At 44.7% G+C, this 19,595-nt stretch overlaps 1 protein-coding gene across 1 annotated transcript in view; it reads right to left on the bottom strand.

Annotated features, from left to right (window-relative positions):
* LOC311109563 (prostaglandin F2 receptor negative regulator-like) overlaps window positions 1-19,336 on the bottom strand; it is a gene marked incomplete at its 5' end in the record, with an annotated part of 37,178 nt that extends 17,842 nt beyond the window's left edge. The window contains 5 exons of the mRNA XM_084152483.1: window positions 5,091-5,450; window positions 6,726-7,136; window positions 10,154-10,522; window positions 19,060-19,136; window positions 19,329-19,336. Coding sequence (XP_084008609.1) covers window positions 5,091-5,450; window positions 6,726-7,136; window positions 10,154-10,522; window positions 19,060-19,136; window positions 19,329-19,336 — 1,225 coding nt within the window. The remainder of the gene's footprint in view (window positions 1-5,090; window positions 5,451-6,725; window positions 7,137-10,153; window positions 10,523-19,059; window positions 19,137-19,328) is intronic.
* Between the last annotated feature and the right edge of the window lie 259 nt (window positions 19,337-19,595).

Genomic DNA, 19,595 nt, shown 5'->3' with positions numbered 1-19,595 from the left:
GACCGGTCTTAGGGTTGTGTGAGCAGGGGCAAGCTGAAGCAGTGTTAACTGCCAGATATCTCTGGGGAGGTGTGTGTGTGTGAGACTCACTGTTAACACAGGTCTAGAGTGTCAACGGTAACCACAGTCTGGCCTCTGAAATAGGTCATCCAATCTTAGTACTATTGTGACAAAGTTCAGGTAAGAACATAAAATGTGTTGAACTTTGACCTCGTACAGTAAGGGAACAATATACTTCAGCCACCATGTTTCCCTAGGAGCTAAAAGAGCGTGACACAGAACGTGACATTTGAGTGTGTCGAGTTCCGCGCCGTTTTCATGCGGTCAGGCGTGTTACCTAAGAGATAACATCCGTTTATAACAGACAGAAACTACCTGACAATCTCAACTCTAGAGACGCTTGCTAACTTACTAATGTACTTGAGTTCACCTTGACTACCACACAAACCAGATGTAACTAACAAAATTCTGTATATTTCATGAAAATAGTTAGACATTGGTGCCATAAATAATAAACACACTCAAGCGTAAGTGTCTGCACACACACCTAATATAGTTTGTGTGTCACACACACACCCTGTGCAACTCAAAACGCCAAGGGAAGATTTAATTATTTGGACAGAGCAAGCAGGTGTTCTGTCTGGAGTGAGGATAGATAGAGAGAGAAAGAGAAAAAGGGAGTATGCATGTTCCATGGTATGTTCTCTGAGGACCCTCTCCACTGCCAAGAAGCTCTGGCCTTCATCGGAGGGTCTCTGGTTTCACTGGGGTGTTTGAGCGTGTGTGTGTGTGTGTGTGTGTGTGTATGTGAACCAGATATGACCCAGAGTGCATTCCTCCACCGAGTCAACACCATCTTTTCCTCCGCTCCCTCCTTCGTGCTTCCCCCATACCTCTTCCTCAGCAGAAAGCAGCCACTGAGCGTTCTGAAGCCTGAGTCAGACATAATAATAATAATGCCATTTAGCAGACGCTTTTATCCAAAGCGACTTACAGTCAAGTGTGCATACATTTTTACGTATGGGTGGTCCCGGGGATCGAACCCACTACCCTGGCGTTACAAGCGCCATGCTCTACCAATTGAGCTAGAGGACCACCAGACATGAAGATATGGTGAGAGAACCAGTGGTGCCATTTATGATGAGGGAGGATGATAATTTATGAGCATGGCACCTTATTTTCTATTCCAGCATATTGGATAACTGTCATTCATATTCCATTCACCCAGCTCAATGTAACATCGACAGGTTTAGGCTACTACATGATACTCTTAATTTTCCCTATACCCATCATGAGGTTGCTACAACCTAGCCTATGAATTAAAATGTATAACATAGGCGCACAGGTCGAGAAGATTTTTAGTAATCAAGGTGACAGACAGTGACACATTCAATACCACCTTCCACACTCTTGCCTGCATCTAGTTGATGTAGGGTGTAATCATTAGTCCAACAGTTGCAAATGCAAGTTTTTCTTGGACAAATTCAGGTATGTTTATCCCGTTTCGTTTGCTTCCGTTTAAGAAACATTTTTCAACAGAATCAACGGAATGAATCAACCCCTGATCACACGCATACACTTCACTTTCATAGCAGCCACATAAAAACAGCATGATCACTTTGCTCGTTGTATACACACACACACACACACCTCCTTCTCGCAACTATCTACACTCACCTTTTCCCTTCGCTTGTGGACCTTAGTGCACAACACATCAGCTGTATGTGACCAGGTGAAAAAAAACTTTCCAAGCCAAACCGTCATATGATAACCGCTACAAACAGCCTACATTGTTGTCACGTCATAGTCAACATAGCTACTAGAACTAATGCTTTAGTAAACCTGCTACAATCATGTAGTACAGTGTACAGTCAGAAAGCAGTTTAGCAGTTACACCAGTGGACCCTGGTGGCAATAAATCAATAAAAACTTAAGCTTACCTTGACTTGGAAGAGTTCCAGTGTTGGATAGCCATAGCCAGCTAGCTAAAATAGCCTCCCTCTCTGTTTGAGCCAGGTGTTTGAGTAGGCTAAACTAGCTTGCTGCATATAATACATCTCCCTCTCCCTTAATTTTTGAATAAATTAATTTGTTCAAAAACTGTTAAACTATTGTTTCCCTCACTTTGAGTCAACTACTCACCACATGTTATGCACTGCAGTACTAGCTAGATGTAGCTTATGCTTTCAGTACTAGATTCATTCTCTGATCTTTTGATTGGGTGGACAACATGTCAGTTCATGCTGCAAGAGCGCTGATAGGTTGGAGGACGTCCTCTGGAAGTTGTCATAATTACTGTGCAAGTCTATGGAAGGGGGTGAGAATCATGAGCCTCCTAGGGTTTGTATTGAAGTCAATGTACCCAGAGGAGGACAGAAGCAAGCTGTCCTCCGGCTACACCATGGTGCTACCCTACAGAGTGCAGCTGAGGCTACTATAGACCTTCATTGCAAAACAATGTGTTTTAATCAATTATTTGGTAAACATATTTTGCATAGTTTTATCTAAAAAAGGATAACATTAATGTTTAACTATTTTTAACTATGTTTATTTTTATGAAAATTCACTGAGGATGGTCCTCCCCTTCCTCCCCCGTAGAGCCTCCACTGGAGAGTACCCATTGAACTCTATGGTTACTCTGGGTGATTGTATGGGACAGGTGACACAGCACTATCACCACAGGGGGGTTTGTAGGATGGAGGAAGAATAACAAACTTAAAGCTGTAACGTACGTTTTTGAGCGACCTGACCAAATTCACATAGAAATGTGAGTTATTGATCTGTCATCCTAATTGAAAGCAATTCTAAGAAGCGGTATACCTGTGCTATTTCTATGCTTCCCATTCTTACATTTTGTTTTTGCATCTTTTACTTTCGGTTTTGTACAAGATTTTTGCCTATGGAAATTGTATTTCACAGCAGTTTAGGTGGTACAATGACTGCCTGTTTTGTCACAAACTGAAATTAGTCAACCTATTAGAAATGTTAGCAACCATGACTTCTGCATAGCGCACCTTTAAGTATGGCTCAGGAAGTAAGTGTGTGTCACAGGAGGCTGATGAGGAGAGCGGGTGTTAAGAAGCGCGGTTTAGCGGGTCATGTTTCGGAGGAGGTATGACTCGACCTTCGCCTTCCGAGCCCATTAGGGAGTTGCAGCGATGAGACAAGATCAAAATTGGGGAGAGAAAGGGGGTAAAATACAGCAACAACAAAAATGACAGAAGGACAGGGTAGTTCCCTCTGTAGCTCCATAGGGGATTAGAGGACTTCAACTCTGTATACCATTATGGTACACCTCTGCTGTTGGACAGAAAGAGGTTTATGGTGGTTGGAGGTATCCTGGAGAGAGAGTGTGCTACTACATTTACTACCATTTCCTCAGCGTAGTAGGTCTGAATGTCATGAGACTTGGGTTTGAGTGTGAATGGGGATGTGAGTGTATGTGTTCATCTGTGTGTATTTCATACATAGGCACAGTTCCTCTTCCATTGATGTCTGGCCTTGCCTAGGACCCTCTCCCACTAGGCTTAACCCAGGGCACTGCCCTCTCAACATGAACAATGGCAGACAGAAAACAGACATCTAGTAACCTCCAACACATACGGTTGGTGAGTCTGTGTTGGTATAGGGCTCTGTGGTAATAGAGGGGAACTCCTACACTCTGGCCTCGGGCTACGCATGCCTTTCCTCCATGACTGTTTTTACTGCACAGCGTTTGGTGTGTGTCAGAGGAGCGTCATGTTTGTCTCTCTAGAGACCAACACAAGGCAGAACTGGTTCCAGAGCAGATTTAACCCCACAGCTACTGTGTGGAGCACTCAAGATCTGAATTATAAGATGGCTTCATATACTAGGAGCAGTGGGGTCGCTTATTATCATGCTAATGCTAACCCAATGGACGTCCATGGCATTTCCACACACAAATGCAACATGTAGTCTAAAGCAGCGATTCTTAGCTGGTGGGTTGCGACCCAAATTTGGGTCACAGGAGGTTTTAAAAATGGGTCGCGGGTGTCAGATTAAATATATTTTTTTAAAGACTCCAGTCTGAACTTAAACCAGGTAGAATGTGTATAGAAATCTCTGGAGAAATAAATATTAAGAGTATTTTCAATATAGAGCTATTAGCAACACTATTTTGGTTGATTTTGAGGTCTCAAACCAGTGAGTTTATTAACATTCTTCATCAAGAATATAGGTACAATTTAATTATTGACAATGAAAGAGGTTGGAATGTTGTTCCCTTGTCATTTAATTGCTACATTTACTATCAATATAACATTTTAAAAAATCCAGATTGTATTTTGCCGATTCTTTTTCGCGATGCGAATATTGGGTCGCGACTGAGACAACCTGGTTCATTTCGGGTCCCGAGGAAAAACCAGTTGAGAACCACTGGTCTAAAGATAATCCATACCAAACTGGAATCTAGGAGAGACTACCTGAACTTTTCCATTGCAAAATGTTTCGCTACGGTGGTCACTAATGAATACAACCCAGCTCTATCCACGTCCCTACACGACCACCCACACACTCTGATGGATGGCATGAGTGACACCCGGCACTTGAACCTGTCGGGTCAGGACATATACAGTTACACCCTACACCACCACTGCTTAGGTCACAGAGCGACCATGATGTCAATGTCAATAAGAATTTGTACTTAACTGACTTACCTGGTTAAATGAAAAAAAAAGAGCGAGGGAGAGAATGACCGAAAGAAACAGGGTGTGAAACCAGAGAAAGGACTTAGCTAGGCCTTAACAGGCATGAATAATCAATCTTTTTCACTGTGGGGGCAGGTATGTCAGAAAAAAGGCTTGACTAATGGATAGGCTCACTCTGCGGGTGCCTGTGTGTGTTCGTGTGATGTGTGTGTTCGTGTGTGTGTGTGTTCGTGTGATGTGTGTGTGTGTGATGTGTAGTACAAGGCATCACTGATCTACTGCCGCCGTGAAGCATGTGTGTTCAAAGTAAGCCTAGTGAGAGGCCAATGCTATTAATAGTATGTTAGATATGGTAATCTTGGTTGGACTGCATTTCAAGACCTGAAAAACATACAGTAGATATTTAACAGCACTTCCACTCACTGATCTTTGTGACTAGAACTTGTACTGGGTTGGAGGTCTTCTCTGCAGCTTGGTACCATCCTCCTCCTCTTCCGACCCAGGCCCGGACCCTACAGGAGTACATCCCCTCGTCAGACCCCTTTACCCCCCTCACCACCAGCCTGAACTCCCCTGGCCCCGTCCGCTCCAGCCCCACCGAGGGGGACCCGTTTGAGACCACCCCGTCACGGCCCAGGCTGACCGCTGTGCGTCCATCCACAAGCCAGGTGACCTCCAGGGCCAGGGAGGCCAAGTTGCCGGCCGCGACCAGGCAGGTGAGGGTCAGGGTGTCGTCCATGTTGAGCGTGGTGTTGGACTTGGCCACGACAGACAGGGAACGAGCTGGAAGGGGGAGGGAGAAGACAAAATGGATGCTGTTAGAACCAATAAACAGGGAAACAACCCCTAGCTCCTAACTGCTAGACAACTGTAGATCTGGACCGGTTGGATAAGTATAAGTACATGGTGAAAAGATAGAACATTCTAGTACAGTTGGATATGGAGATACAAGTCCTCTTCAGAACAAAAGACAAGAAGTAGAAGAGATTCAAATGTAATATAAACTTGATTAAAACCAGCCAGATCAAAAAGATCCAACAGTGAACAGTGAGAAGTTGAAAGACCCACATATAGAAGATCAAGGATTACTATTCATTAAAAAGTCAAATTAAAAGCTCTAGAACCCTCGAAATGTCAAGTATAAAAAGGGTAACAATTAAAAGTGAACATACGTAGAGAAAGATTAAGGCTAATGTTAACAGAAAGAGTTTCAAAGCTATTCAAAAGAAAAGTCAAGGAAAATCACATTAAAACATGATACGACTCATGACTCCAGAGACTGAACTGAAGCTAAATCTAAACCCTTTTGAGGGGGTTTATATTTATCAAATAAAATCCTGGATACTGCTACTATAGGAGACAATGGGATATCTGGTAGTAGGTGAGATGACTTCACTATAGTTCACTATGTATGTTTAGACAAGAGAGGCAGGACAAAAGGCCACTGTTAGACTTCTCCAATCCTCTTTACTTTAGCGTCTCAGTAGACAGTCAATAGTGGCTGCTTGGCTACACTAGTCTGTACTTAGATACATGTAAAGGAAGGCCCAGCCTCTCCATGTTGTCTTCCTGCTGAGCTTCTCCCTCTGTTCTTCACCCCCATTTTAAATCACTCACCATGCAGGAGAGGGGTTAGGGGTATATGGTGTCCTAGGCAACCATTGTGTGTGTGTGTGTGTGTGTGTGTGTGTGTGTGTCAGGGGGTTCCTCACACAACCAGGGATAAAGGGCTGACAGGGGGAGGGGCTGAGATAGATCTCTCGGTCAAGAGCCTCTCCAACACACAAAGAAATGCTGCAAGGCTAAAATAAAGTACGGACCATAGAAACTACTCTACCATCACCCAGATCCCCCTCTCTCTCTCTCTTCTCAGCAGGTCCTAACCTTTCGATATTTTCACATCTGTAAGGTGGAAGCTCCACCATTGCAGTGCTTATACCAATCCAGACCATACAGATCTGCAAATATCTAGGGGTTAGGGTCAAAGGGGATTGATTTAGGATCGGCTGAATGTCTCTCACTCTAAAGTACATACAAGACACACCCCATCCCCTTTACCTGTAGGTGTGACTGCCACAGCTCCCATCTCCACAGTCTTCTCCACAATGTTCTTCCACTGATCTCCTTCCTCGTGAGTCCATTCCCTCCCCGTGCACACATACATCCCCGCATCAGCCTGTGTCACCCCGGCAACAACCAATCCAAACGCCCCATCTCTGCGACTAGCCAATCGGAGCCCTCCTTCAGCGTAGCGCTGGGCGGAGCCACTTCCTGTGACTACACCCCCATCTGGGCCAACAGTCATGATGTCCACCAATGGGATGCCTGGTCTCCGTAGCGACCAGGTGACGGACAGGTAGGTGGGATCGGTGAAGTGGCGGGTGACGTTGCAGGAGAGGGTGATGTCACCACCCTCGGGGACCACAGGCTCTGGGGCCTCCGGGGCCACCTTCAGGGTGTTAGCAATGACTGTAGGGAAAGGACAGACAGTTAACACACACACACAGTCAGGGCTAGTATCGTTAATTTGCTGCTTCACTACATCGAATAGTTTTTTTTTACTGCATGTGAAATGTCATGGTGGCAGTGAATGTTAACAGATGTTGCCGTAAGCCAACACAACATCTCAAAATGTCATCATGTTCCTCCTTCTTCATCGCCAAGAGGCATTACTGCTTTTATAATCCATGAAAAATCTTCCTCATCTGTCACTCTCTCCTAACCCCCCCCATGCACAAAAACACACACGGTTTAGGCTGTCAGTGAGGGGCGTAATGGGGTGTGCTGCTGTCAACAGTGTGTGTAAGGAGGGTTTAGATTTGATAATCACATCAGAGGAGAGAGAAGCCCTGTTTACTCTGACCGTCACAGCTGAATAAACAGAGATATAAAGAGAGAGGGGGAAGGAGAGGGAGAGAGACAGGCAATGGCTGCCTGTCCCTCTCTCGCAATGTCGGTCTTCCTCACTCCCTCCTCCCGCTCACCCTCCCTCTCTTACCCTCTTCCTCACTCCCTCCTCCCGCTCACCCTCCCTCTCTTACCCTCTTCCTCACTCCCTCCTCCCGCTCACCCTCCCTCTCTTACCCTCTTCCTCACTCCCTCCTACTGCTCACCCTCCCTCTCTTACCCTCTTCCTCACTCCCTCCTCCCGCTCACCCTCCCTCTCTTACCCTCTTCCTCACTCCCTCCTCCCGCTCACCCTCCCTCTCTTACCCTCTTCCTCACTCCCAGCCTCTAAACAAGAAAGATACACAGTGCTTTGAAGTGTTCATATTCTGATAAACCTTCTTACTCAAAGCTCAGTAAGCTGCCATTCTACCAAAGTCTTTGATATTAGACTTAGTGTCCTGGAGCTGCCAAATCACTGTCACACATTAGTTCAAAATATTCCTTTCCCCAACTAGCTAAACATGTTCCTGTCTATGTGTTTGGGTATGGAGAAAGTGAACACTGCACAACAGAAAGCCATTACTAATCTTGAACGTGCTGAAAGCCATTCAGTTGATCATTAATAGTTGTCATAGCAGAAGCAGCGTTCAGAACGGAAGTAAAAATGGGTGTGTGTTATCGAGTTGTGTGGGTACACACACGCGTGCGCGTCAAGGCCACTTTAAAATCGGAAAGAAAAGATAATCAGATAGACAAGAGAGCCAAGCACATACAAAACTGAAAGTGTTGGTGGAGAATGTTATTTGCATTGACACACCCATCGGAAAGGTCAGGAGACTGCCTCTATACAGGTGACTCTCCATACCAGATTAAACTAATTTACGTCACCAATGGATCTCACTGGACTGTGTATACAACACATCTCTTCTACACTGAACAAAAATATAAAATGCAACCATTTCAAAATGTTTACAGAGTTACAGTTCATATAAGGAAATCAGTCAATTGAAATAAATTCATTAGGCTCTAATCTACGGATTTCATGACTGGAAATACAGATATGCATCTGTTGGTCACATACCAATAAAAAAAAAAAAAAGGTAGGGCCGTGGATCAGAAAACCAGTCAGGATCTGGTGTGACCACCATTTGCCTCACGCAGCGCAACACATCTCCTTCACATAGAGCTGATCAGGCTGTTGATTGTGGCCTGTGGAATACTGTCCCACTCCTCAATGGCTGTGCGTAATTGCTGGATATTAGCGGGAACTGGAACACACTGTCGTACATGTCGATCCAGAGCATTCCAAACATGCTTAGTGGGTGACATGTCTGGTGAGTATGCAGGCCATGGAAGAACTGTGACATTTTCAGCTTCCAGGAATTGTGTACATATCCTTGCGACATGGGGCAGTGCATTATCATGCTGAAACATGAGGTGATGGCAGCGGATGAATGGCACGACAATGGGCCTCAGGATCTTGTCAGGATTATCTTGGCAAAGGAGAAATGCTCACTAACAGTGATTTGTGCACAAAATTAGAGAAATAAGCTTTTTAAGCGCAAGGAAAATGTCTGGGATCGTGTAGTTCAGCTCATGAAAACATGGGACAAACACTTGTTCAACTATACTAGACCACAATGAAACATTGTTTTATATCATGGCTAAAAGCAGCATAAAAATCACCTATTATTTCAAGAGCACTTAGATTTCACAATATCAACCAGATTGCATAATCTCAGCCATCTACCGGTTCCACCTCTCATCAGCTCAATTCACCACTAACTATTTTTCCTCTCTCCCTCAGCTTATTCAGACAGACTGTTCCTAACAGGGTGACAGTCAGCTCAACAGAAATAACCAGCAACCCCCATTTGACATGAGATGAATACACCCACCTGGCATATGCTCTCCAAGTGTGTGTGTGTGTGTTGGAAGACTGAACATGTGCGAACATGGGTGAAATCACCACCTGATCACCTCTCATTAGTGTTTCCCCAAAGCAGCAGATCTAAGAACAGGTTTTTCCTCCCCAAAGCAGACTAGGATAATTGAGGTTAAAATCACATAGCTGATCCTGAACCAGTCCATCTAAGGAAAGTGCAGCTGTGTCCATGTAAGTATACTGTAGTGTATACAGTATATAAGCACATACATTATTATTATTATTATTATTATGTGCGGCCTGACAAACACTAGCTTAAGAGAGCGAGTCATGTGTAAGAAAGGGATGTGAGCCGAGTTCAATAGACCACACTGACCACAACTAGGCTCAACCACAGCAAGGAGAACATGATCTAACACACACACACAGCTATACCGTACGGGCCTTCTAATCCAGCCAACCTCAGTCAGAATATAAATTGGAGCTAGCACTGCTGGAGCTAGGAACACAAGCATTTCGCTACACCCGCAATAACATCAGCTAAATATGTGTATGTGACCAATAAAATGTGATTTGATAATGAAGGTCTGACTGTAATCTAGTTTGAAGTTAAAACAGTTTTCCTACATGTATATATACGGTGAGTCCACTCTCTGATGGTTAAATGAGTCACTCAGTCTATTAGTCCCTCCCACACACGTCTCTGACCCACCTTTGAGCGTCACCCCTGCCTCGTAGTTCCCGCTGATGACAGAGTCCGTACTGGTTGTACTGCAGAGGTATGTGGCGCTGTCGGATGACCTCACTTCCTGAATCCTCAGCTCCACCGCGTTGTCCCCCAGCCGCACCATACTCAGGTCACCACTGGCCACCCGGTCGCTTAGCGACACGTCCGAGAAGTTTGGGTCAAAGGTGGAGATTACTTGGATAGACCCCGCCTCCCCCTGCTGTATGGTCCATTCAAATTCCTGCTCCCTGGGCCCCTCATAGTCAGTGACATCACAGCGTAGCGAGACAGGTTGGCCCTCCACCCGGCGCAGAGGGCCAGGGGACACAGACACCACCCTGGCATGGGATACACCTAGAGAGAACACACACGTTATCGACAGATACACACATATCAAATCTGCAGAATCCCCCACACGACAGCGTTCTTACCACATCAGACTTCCTTAGCTAACCTCTTGAAAGCCTCTCTGCTTAACAATATGCATACAGTTGAGATACTTGGATATTTTTAGCATAGGGCAGGCTAAATATACACTTAGATACTACCTTTGGTTTGATTTCTCTATGATTCCAAACCCACAGAGTGTGCGTGTGTGTTCATCAAATCGCCCACAGACACCTAAACCCTAACGCCGCTGCACTCAATGGGTGAATCAATCTAAAGTGTTTCCTCTCCTTGTCTCCTTTCCTTCAGTCCCACTGACATAGTAACAGGTGAAAGTAACCTTTTTAGACTGGAGTAGATGAAGGAAATGAGTTGAGGAAAGGAAGCCACTACAGACTATTTAGATGCAGCCGTACAGAGAGACAGTCTTGCTAGAGAAGGGAACAGGCTAGACCACTTACTCTAGCTAGAGAGAGAAAGCTCACATAAAGTACAGGCTTGTTTGGATGGGCATAGGGGAACAGCAGCAAACATGCACACACACACCAGGCTTGTCTGAACAGGCTGAGTGGAAGAGTGTGCACGTGTCATGGCCAGCATGGAGCAACACATGCTCCCTCACCCACACACGCCACACACCACAAACACATGCACACCAAGGAACAGTATCAGGAAATATGATATAGAAGTCAGCTCATTTGGTAAGAACAAAGTGCTGATGCACCAGCAGCTTTCAAAAGAACAACCCCACAGCCCAGAAATAGTCCCCGTTACATCCCAGCTGGAACAACCAAAGAGCAAAGCCTTCTCTGAACATTTCCATAATGCTCCATTTCTAATGGTAACGTTGGCAGCATTCCAATATGATCCTACACCAGTGCCTTAGTTGGACGTTTGTTTGGGTCCTTAGTGATTTACATTTAACTTCAAAACGCCCTGTTGACATACAGTATACTTAACCCTTTTTCCTGTCCTAACATTGTGGGACACTCAAGGAACTGGAGAAATAGACGTTTGAAGGTGGTCCATTAAACACTGCTGGAACATTCTGGTTCTGTGGCTGTCATCCCTTTGATTTACCCTACGTCATAAGAGAAGGGATATTATACTGGTCGGACACCACTTAGGAGTGACTAATATTACCGCGCAACTATTAAGCCACTCTTATCCAAACAGTCTCTGAGTCGTAGGGCCACAGAGTAAACAGGCAATATGAGACAGCCCAGTTAAGGAGAGGAAGGTGGAGAGACTTAACTGGTCTGGTGGTCTAGTAGTAGAGGATGGATTTACAGCATCGGAACGTCCAACTGAATCATACAGCATCGGAACATCCAACTGAATCATACAGCATCGGAACATCCAACTGAATCATACAGCATCGGAACGTCCATTGGAACAATGTCTTCCTGCTGTGTTCATTCTACAAAACGGAATCATGCAGGCTATCGGAAGCTCGCTCACACACAAACACACAATGGAAGAATGGGCAGTAGTACCCCATTAATAGACGCTAACTGCTTTAGCGCCAATTGACAATAGTATCTTCTGATCGGGGCAGTGTTGTTCAGAGCCCCAACACTTGCTCTAACATTAACACACATTGCTTGCGGTACGGTTTTGGAAACATAAGGAACGCATCTTTCATTGCAGTGAAAAAATGGTTAAATTACTACACACCTTTATAGGGTTAGTGTTCCCACGTGGGCATATTTCCATGTTACATCACTTGTTTACGGAAGACAGACAGAAGACATGTGGCCACCTGTACTAATTAGCCATCTAGCATGCTCCGAACACCTGTTTGGAATCTTAACTGGGGAGGAAGTGTAGTTCGTTAACTGGAGGCACACACAGCTTGTGGATCTGGGCAAAACTGCTAAAGTAAGTGCATTTCTTTTATTTGGAAGATTATTTGATGCCAATATGAAAGATAGGATTTTCAGAGGTTCTCTTATATACAGAAGGGTTTTGGAGAGCTAGGGCAGCAGTACGTCATCAACCCTGTTTAGGGAAGGTGCACGTATTTATTGTTTAGGGCAGGGGTGTCAAACTCATTTTGCCCCGGGGGCCGCATTCGGTATTCAACGAGGTCCGGAGGGCCGCACTGGAAATTGGTTCTATTTCCTCGCTGTCAATTTTCTGAAAATAGTCCTCTATGCGTCGTTTTTGGAATTTGATGCTCCCTGACTGTCTAGCTTACATTTTGTTTATTTTTAGAGAGCTGGTCAGTCAAGAAACTGTATGAATGTAGGTCCATTATAATTTCTACACAGTTACGATTTGGTTTTAGTAATAAAATTACGTTTGTTTTCCCTTACAAAAAAAATAAAAAAGACATTTACTTAAACCACCCGTGGCCCGGACTGGACCCCCCGCGGGCCGTATGTTTGATATCCCTGGTTTAGGCTATAGGTCTAAAGGCGTCAGTTAGCTTCAGTTCAGCTGGCGCCTAGCCGAACTCAGTTAGGCAAACTGAATGAGAGTGCTCGCATACTCCCTTAAAAAGACCTTTGCTTGAAAAACTGAAAACAAAAGCGGCAATAGTACGGTTTGTCCATTTTGAGACACCGTAGCTGGTATACACTTCCTCAAAATAGTCAAATCAATTTTATTTGTCACATACACGTGTTTAGCAGATGTTATTGCGGGTGTAGCGAAATGATTGCGCTTCTAGCTCCGCCAGTGCAGTAAAATCTAGCAATACAGTGGATTTACACAACATGCCTACCACGTTGAAGATGCTAATTATTTTTTCTTGTGAAACAAACAAGAAATATCACAAAACAGACAACTTGAGCGTGCATAACTATTCAACCCCCCCCCCCCAAGTCAATACTTTGTAGAACCTCCTCTTGCAGCAATTACAGCTGCAAGTCTCTTGGGGATATGTCTCATAAACTTGGCACATCTAGACACAGGGATTATTGCCCATTCTTCAAGGCAAAACTGCTCCAGCTCCTTCAAGTTGGAAGGGTTCTGCTGGTGTACAGCAATCTTTAAGTCATACCACAGATTCTCAATTGGATTGAGGTCTGGGCTTTGACTAGGCCATGCCAAGACATTTAAATGTTTCCCATTAAACCACTCGAGTGATGATTTAGCAGTATGCTTAGGGTCATTGTCCTGCTGGAAGGTGAACCTCCGTCACAGTCTCAAATCTCTGGAAGACAAACCGGTTTCCCTCAACAATTTCCCTGTATTTAGTGCCATCCACCATTCCTTCAATTCTGACCAGTTTCCCAGTCCCTGCTGATGAAAAACATCCCCCACAGCATGATGCTGCCACCACCATGCTTCACTGTGGGGATGGTGTGCTCAGGGTGATGAGATGTTGGGTTTGCGCCAGACATAGCGTTTCCTTGATGGCCAAAAAGCTCAATTTTAGTATCATCTGACCAGAGTACCTTCTTCCATATGTTTGGGGAGTCTCCCACATGCCTTTTGGCGAACACCAAACGTGTTTGCTTATTTTTTTCTTTCAAAACAATGGCTTTTTTCTGGTCACTCTTCCGTAAAGCCCAGCTCTGTGGAGTGTACGGCTTAAAGTGGTCCTATGGACAGATACTCCAATCTCCGCTGCGGAGCTTTGCAGCTCCTTCAGGGTTATCTTTGGTCTCTTTGTTGCTTCTCTGATTAATGCCCTCCTTGCCTGGTCCGTGAGTTTTGGTGGGCAGCCCTCTCTTGGCAGATTTGTGGTGGTGCCATATTCTTTCAATTTTTTAATAATGGATTTAAAAATGGTGCTCCGTGGGATGTTCAAAGTTTGCTATTTTTTTTATAACCCAACCCTGATCTGTACTTCTCTACAACTTTGTCCCTGACCTGTTTGGAGAGCTCCTTAGTCTTCATTGTGCCGCTTGCTTGGTGGTGCCCCTTGCTTAGTGGTGTTGCAGACTCTGGGGCCTTTCAGAACAGATATATATATATATATATATATATATACATACACTGAGATCATGTGACACTTTATTTAAGTCCACCTGTGTGCAATCTAACTAAATATGTGACTTCTGAAGGTAATTGGTGGTTGCACCAGATCTTATTTAGGGGCTTCATAGCAAAGGGGGTGACTACATATGCATGCACCACTTTTCCATTATTATTTTCTAGAAATTTTTTTAACAAGTTATTTTTTTCATTTCACCAATTTGGACTCTTGTGTATGTCCATTACATGAAATCCAAAGAAAAATCCATTTAAATTACAGGTTGTAATGCAACAAAACAGGAAAAACGCCAAAAGGGATTAATACTTTTGCAAGGCACTGTATCTAACAATTTCACAACATATACCCAATACACACAAATCTAAGTAAGGAATGGAATTTAAGAATATATACATATATGGACAAGCAATGACAGAGCAGCATGGACTAAGATACAGTAGAATATTATAGAATACAGTATATACATATGAGATGAGTAGTGCAAGATATGTAAACATTATTAAAGTGGCCAGTGATTTCAATAGGCAGCAGCAGCCTCCAATGTGCTAGTGATGGCTTTTTAACAGTCTGATGGTCTTGAGATAGAAGCTGTTTTTCATTCTCTCGGTCCCAGCTTTGATGCACCTGTACTGACCTCACCTTCTGGATGATAGCGGGGTGAACAGGCAGTGGCTCGGGTGGTTGATGTCCTTGATTATCTTTTTGGCCTTTCTGTGACATTGGGTGCTGTAGGTGTCTTGGAGGGTGGGTAGTTTGCCCCCGGTAATGCGTTGGGCAGACCGCACCACCCTCTGGAGAGCCCTGCGGTTGCGGGTGGTGCAGTTGCCGTACCAGGCGGTGATACAGCCCGACAGGATGCTCTCAATTGTGCATCTGTAAAAGTTTGTGAGGATTTTAGGTGCCAAGCAAATTCCTTCAGCCTCCTGATGTTGAAGAGGCTCTGTTGCGCCTTCACCACACTGTCTGCGTGGGTGGACCATTTCAGTTTTCAGTGATGTGTACGCCAAGGAACTTGAAGCGTTCCACCTTCTCCACTGCAGTCCCATCAATGTGGATAGGGGGGTGGACCCTCTGCTGTTTCCTCTAGTCCATGATCATCTCCTTTGTTTTGTTGACGTTGAGTGAGAGGTTATTTTCCTGGCACCACACTCCCAGAGCCCTCACCTCCTCCCTGTAGGCGGTCTCGTCAGTGTTGGTAATCAAGCCTACTACTGTTGTGTCGTCCGCAAACTTGATGATTGAGTTGGAGGCGTGCTTGGCCACACAGTCATGGGATGGGTGAACAGGGAGTACAGGAGGGGGCTGAGCATGCACCCTTGTGGGGCCCCAGTGTTGAGGAACAGCGAAGTGGAGATGTTGTTTCCTACCTTCACCACCTGGGGGCGGCCCGTCAGGAAGTCCAGGACCCAGTTGCACAGGGCGGGGTTCAGACCCAGGGCCTCAAGCTTAATGATGAGCTTGGAGGGTACTATGGTGTTGAATGCTGAGCTATAGTCAATGAACAGCATTCTTTCATAGGTATGCCTCTTGTCCAGATGGGATAGGGCAGTGTGCAGTGTGATGGCGATTGCATCGTCTGTTGGGGCAGTAAGCCAATTGAAGTGGGTCTAAGATAACGCAAGAACTGTCACAAATTCTGAAGTTTTTGCCGAGGAGATCTTAGTCGCGCAATTTTATACTGAACAAAAATATAAAATGCAACAATCAACGATTTTACTGAGTTACAGTTCATATAAGGAAATCAGTCAATTAAAATAAATTCATAAGGCCCTAATCTATGGATTTCAAATTACCGGGAATACAGATATGAATCTGTTGGCGTGAATCAGAAAACCAGTCAGTATCTGATGTGACCACCATTTCCCTCATGCAGTGCGACATCTCCTTCACATAGGGTTGATTAGGCTGTTGATTGTGGCCTATGGAATGTTGACTCACTCCTCTTCAATGGCTGTGCAAAGTTGCTGGATATTGGCGGGAACTTTAACATGCTGTCGTACACATCGATCCAGAGCATCCCAAACATGCTCAATGGGTGACCTGTATGCAGGCCATGGAAGAACTGGGTCATTTTCAGCTTCCAGGAATTGCGTACAGATCCTTGCAACATGGGGCTGTGCATTATCATGCTGAAAGATGAGGTGATGGCGGAGGATGACTGGCATGACAATGGGCCTCAGGATCTCATCACAGTATCTCAGTGCTTTCAAATTGCCATCGATAAAACGCAATTGTATTCGTTGTACGTAGCTTATGCCTGCCCATACCATAACCCCACCATGGGGCCCTCTTCACAACGTTGACATCAGCAAAACGCTTGCCCACACGATGCCACACATGGTCTGAAGTGTGAGGCCGGTTGGACGTACTGCCAAATTCTCTTAAATCGACGTTGGAGGTGGCTTAAAGGCACTGCATGGTCAATGCGCCATCTGCATTGGCCATGCAGAATATACTGTGATACGGCCTCTGCAGAATTCAGGGCATTCAAACTTCTTGGGCTTCGTCAAACAACGCAGAGCTGTTGTGAAGGAAGTTGTAAAGGAAGTCAGTTTGTGTTTATACAGGACCTCCTGCCCTCACCTACCGTCAACCAATCATGTCAATGCGGAGGTATACAGAGCCCTCCGCATTGTTACAAAATTTGAGAGGCGTAATGCGGTACAGAGCGGAGCTCAATTTGGCCACATTTTCGGATCAAGCCAATTGCACGATCCCTCAAAACTTGAGACATCTGTGGATTTGTGTTGTGTGACAAAACTGTGCATTTTAGAGTGGCCCTTTATTGTCCCTAGCACAAGGTGCACCTGTGTAATGATCATGCTGTTTAATCAGCTTCTTGATATGCCACATCTGTCAGGTGGATAGATTATCTTGGCAAATGAGAAACACTCACTAACAGGGATGTAAACACATTTGTGCACCAAATTTGAATGAAATAGCTTTTGGGATCTTTGTCTGGGATCTTTTATTTCAGCTCATGAAACATGGGACCAACACTTTACATTTTGCGTTTATATTTCTGTTCACTGTACAACTAACTAATGTTTGGTGCAGTATTTCTCAATTAACATTGGTTTGCATGAAAACGAGTCATCTCTCGTTGAATGACAAAGACTTTACTGAAGAATCCCTAATGTTGACCAATCACCGACGAAGGGGTATAGACTTCGGCTAGCCTCAAGAAAAAATGTGCCCCCGAACAACCGAAAAAAACCTTACCGAAGTCCAAAACTAACAAAAGTTGTTATAATAATATAACTCCCAAGTGGCGCAGTGGTCTAAGGCACTGCATCGCAGTGCTAACTGTGCCACTAGAGATCCTGGTTCGATTCCAGGCTCTGACCGGGAGACCCATGGGGCGGCGCACAATTGGTCAAGGGTAGGGGAGGGAATGGCCTGCAGGGATGTAGCTCAGTTAGAGCATGGCGTTTGCAACTGGAGACATTGTGGGTTCGATTCCCACGGGGGGCCAGTGTGAAAGAAAATACAATAATAATAAATAAATGTATGCAATAACTGTAAGTCGCTCTGGATAAGAGCATCTGCTAAATGAGTAAAATGTAAAAAATATATGCATTAACTCTTCCGAACAGTTTCGGCTGGGTAGCATGCGGACGCCTTTAAGGCCATAGGGAAGGGCGGGCACACACCTGCTCCAGGAAGGCTGGAGACGTGTTAACTGGAGACATTTTATCATCTCACAGTACCACACTAATTTAAGCTCAGCCGCTGACACAAACACACTGGCACAGGATAGCCCTGAGTGACGCCGTGTATACCTTGACAGACAAACACACTCCCTCCCCCATCCTACACAATCTGACACACTGTTATGAAATAAAATGGGTCTGATCAACGAAAAGGATCTCCCTGCCTTGATCATTGAAATATGACAACCAAGATAACCAATGACTGTAATAACAGAGAAGTCCATCAGTGGTGGACAGTGCTCCATTTCAAGTTCAACTACATTAGTTCAATTTTGTCAACTGATCAAGGGGGATCTATGCGAATTGGACGGCTACTCATGGCGTGTTATGGAGCCTCCATCTAACTGGACAGTTGTCACAGCTTGTCATCTTAACTTTTAATTTAATTAATTTAATGACCTCTTATGACATCAATTATCTCGCTCGTACTACTTTGATTGAACGATTCAAAGTTTCGACCGGGATTTGAGGCTATCCCAAGGGCTGAAATGGAAAATTGCCACACCCCCTCACCTGTGACCAACCACGGTAACATACAGGTAACGAGGAAGTTGGGCGTGGGAAAATCTATTCACATATTAAAAAAGGTTCGTTTTGGAAAAACTCAGTCATTTGTGTAATTAATTGAAGAGACATAGCTATGATCAGTGAAAATCAGTTGATAACGTTGCCTTTAAATTAATTTGACTAATTGCCTTGTCAATGGAGAATCTTAACAGATTTTTTAAGTGAAAACGCTCCCGCGTGTGCATGTCAATCTAATATTTCCCACTAAACGACAGCACACGCGTTATTTTGACGACATTATCAGACCGTTTGACAACCCTTTTTCAAACATAACTTACCAATCGATAAAAACAGGAGTAGAAGAGATAGATTTTCCATCTTGCAAACCCGCGTCTTTCTGACTCCCAGTTCGTTCCTTTGTCATTCAAATTGGCCACCGGGTGAAAGAAGTCCTCTCGGACCTACAGTTCAAAAACTCTACCACCAGCGACCTCTCCGAAATCCCCAAAATGCTCTGTCCACGAGAACCGACACTGGCGAGTAGACGTTTGGATATCCCTTAAATGGACGTGGGTGCAGTGAAAGTCCGCTAGTAGCGACCGTGTACGCTCGCATGATTCATACTGAGTGTCGTTAATCAGTGTTTGGTTTGGAAACGGGAGTGGGAGGTATTACGTCGCCGTGTCCGGAAGTAAGTTTTTGGAGGAGGGGAGTAGCGGCGGGATTTTCACAGGTAGCTCTGTCCCAAATCTCATGTGGCCTTACTAGTGGCTATTTAGAGCTGAATAATAGGCCTACAGAATATCATCATCATCATCGATACAGTATGTGTAACATTAGCATATTGAAGCGTATTGAAATGTTGCTATCAGAT

This window comes from Coregonus lavaretus (genome assembly GCF_964263955.1).
Source record: "Coregonus lavaretus genome assembly, chromosome: 35".
NCBI classification, from domain to species: domain Eukaryota; kingdom Metazoa; phylum Chordata; class Actinopteri; order Salmoniformes; family Salmonidae; genus Coregonus; species Coregonus lavaretus.
Note: the sequence above shows the minus strand (reverse complement) of the source record. Positions and strands in the feature narration are given on the sequence as shown.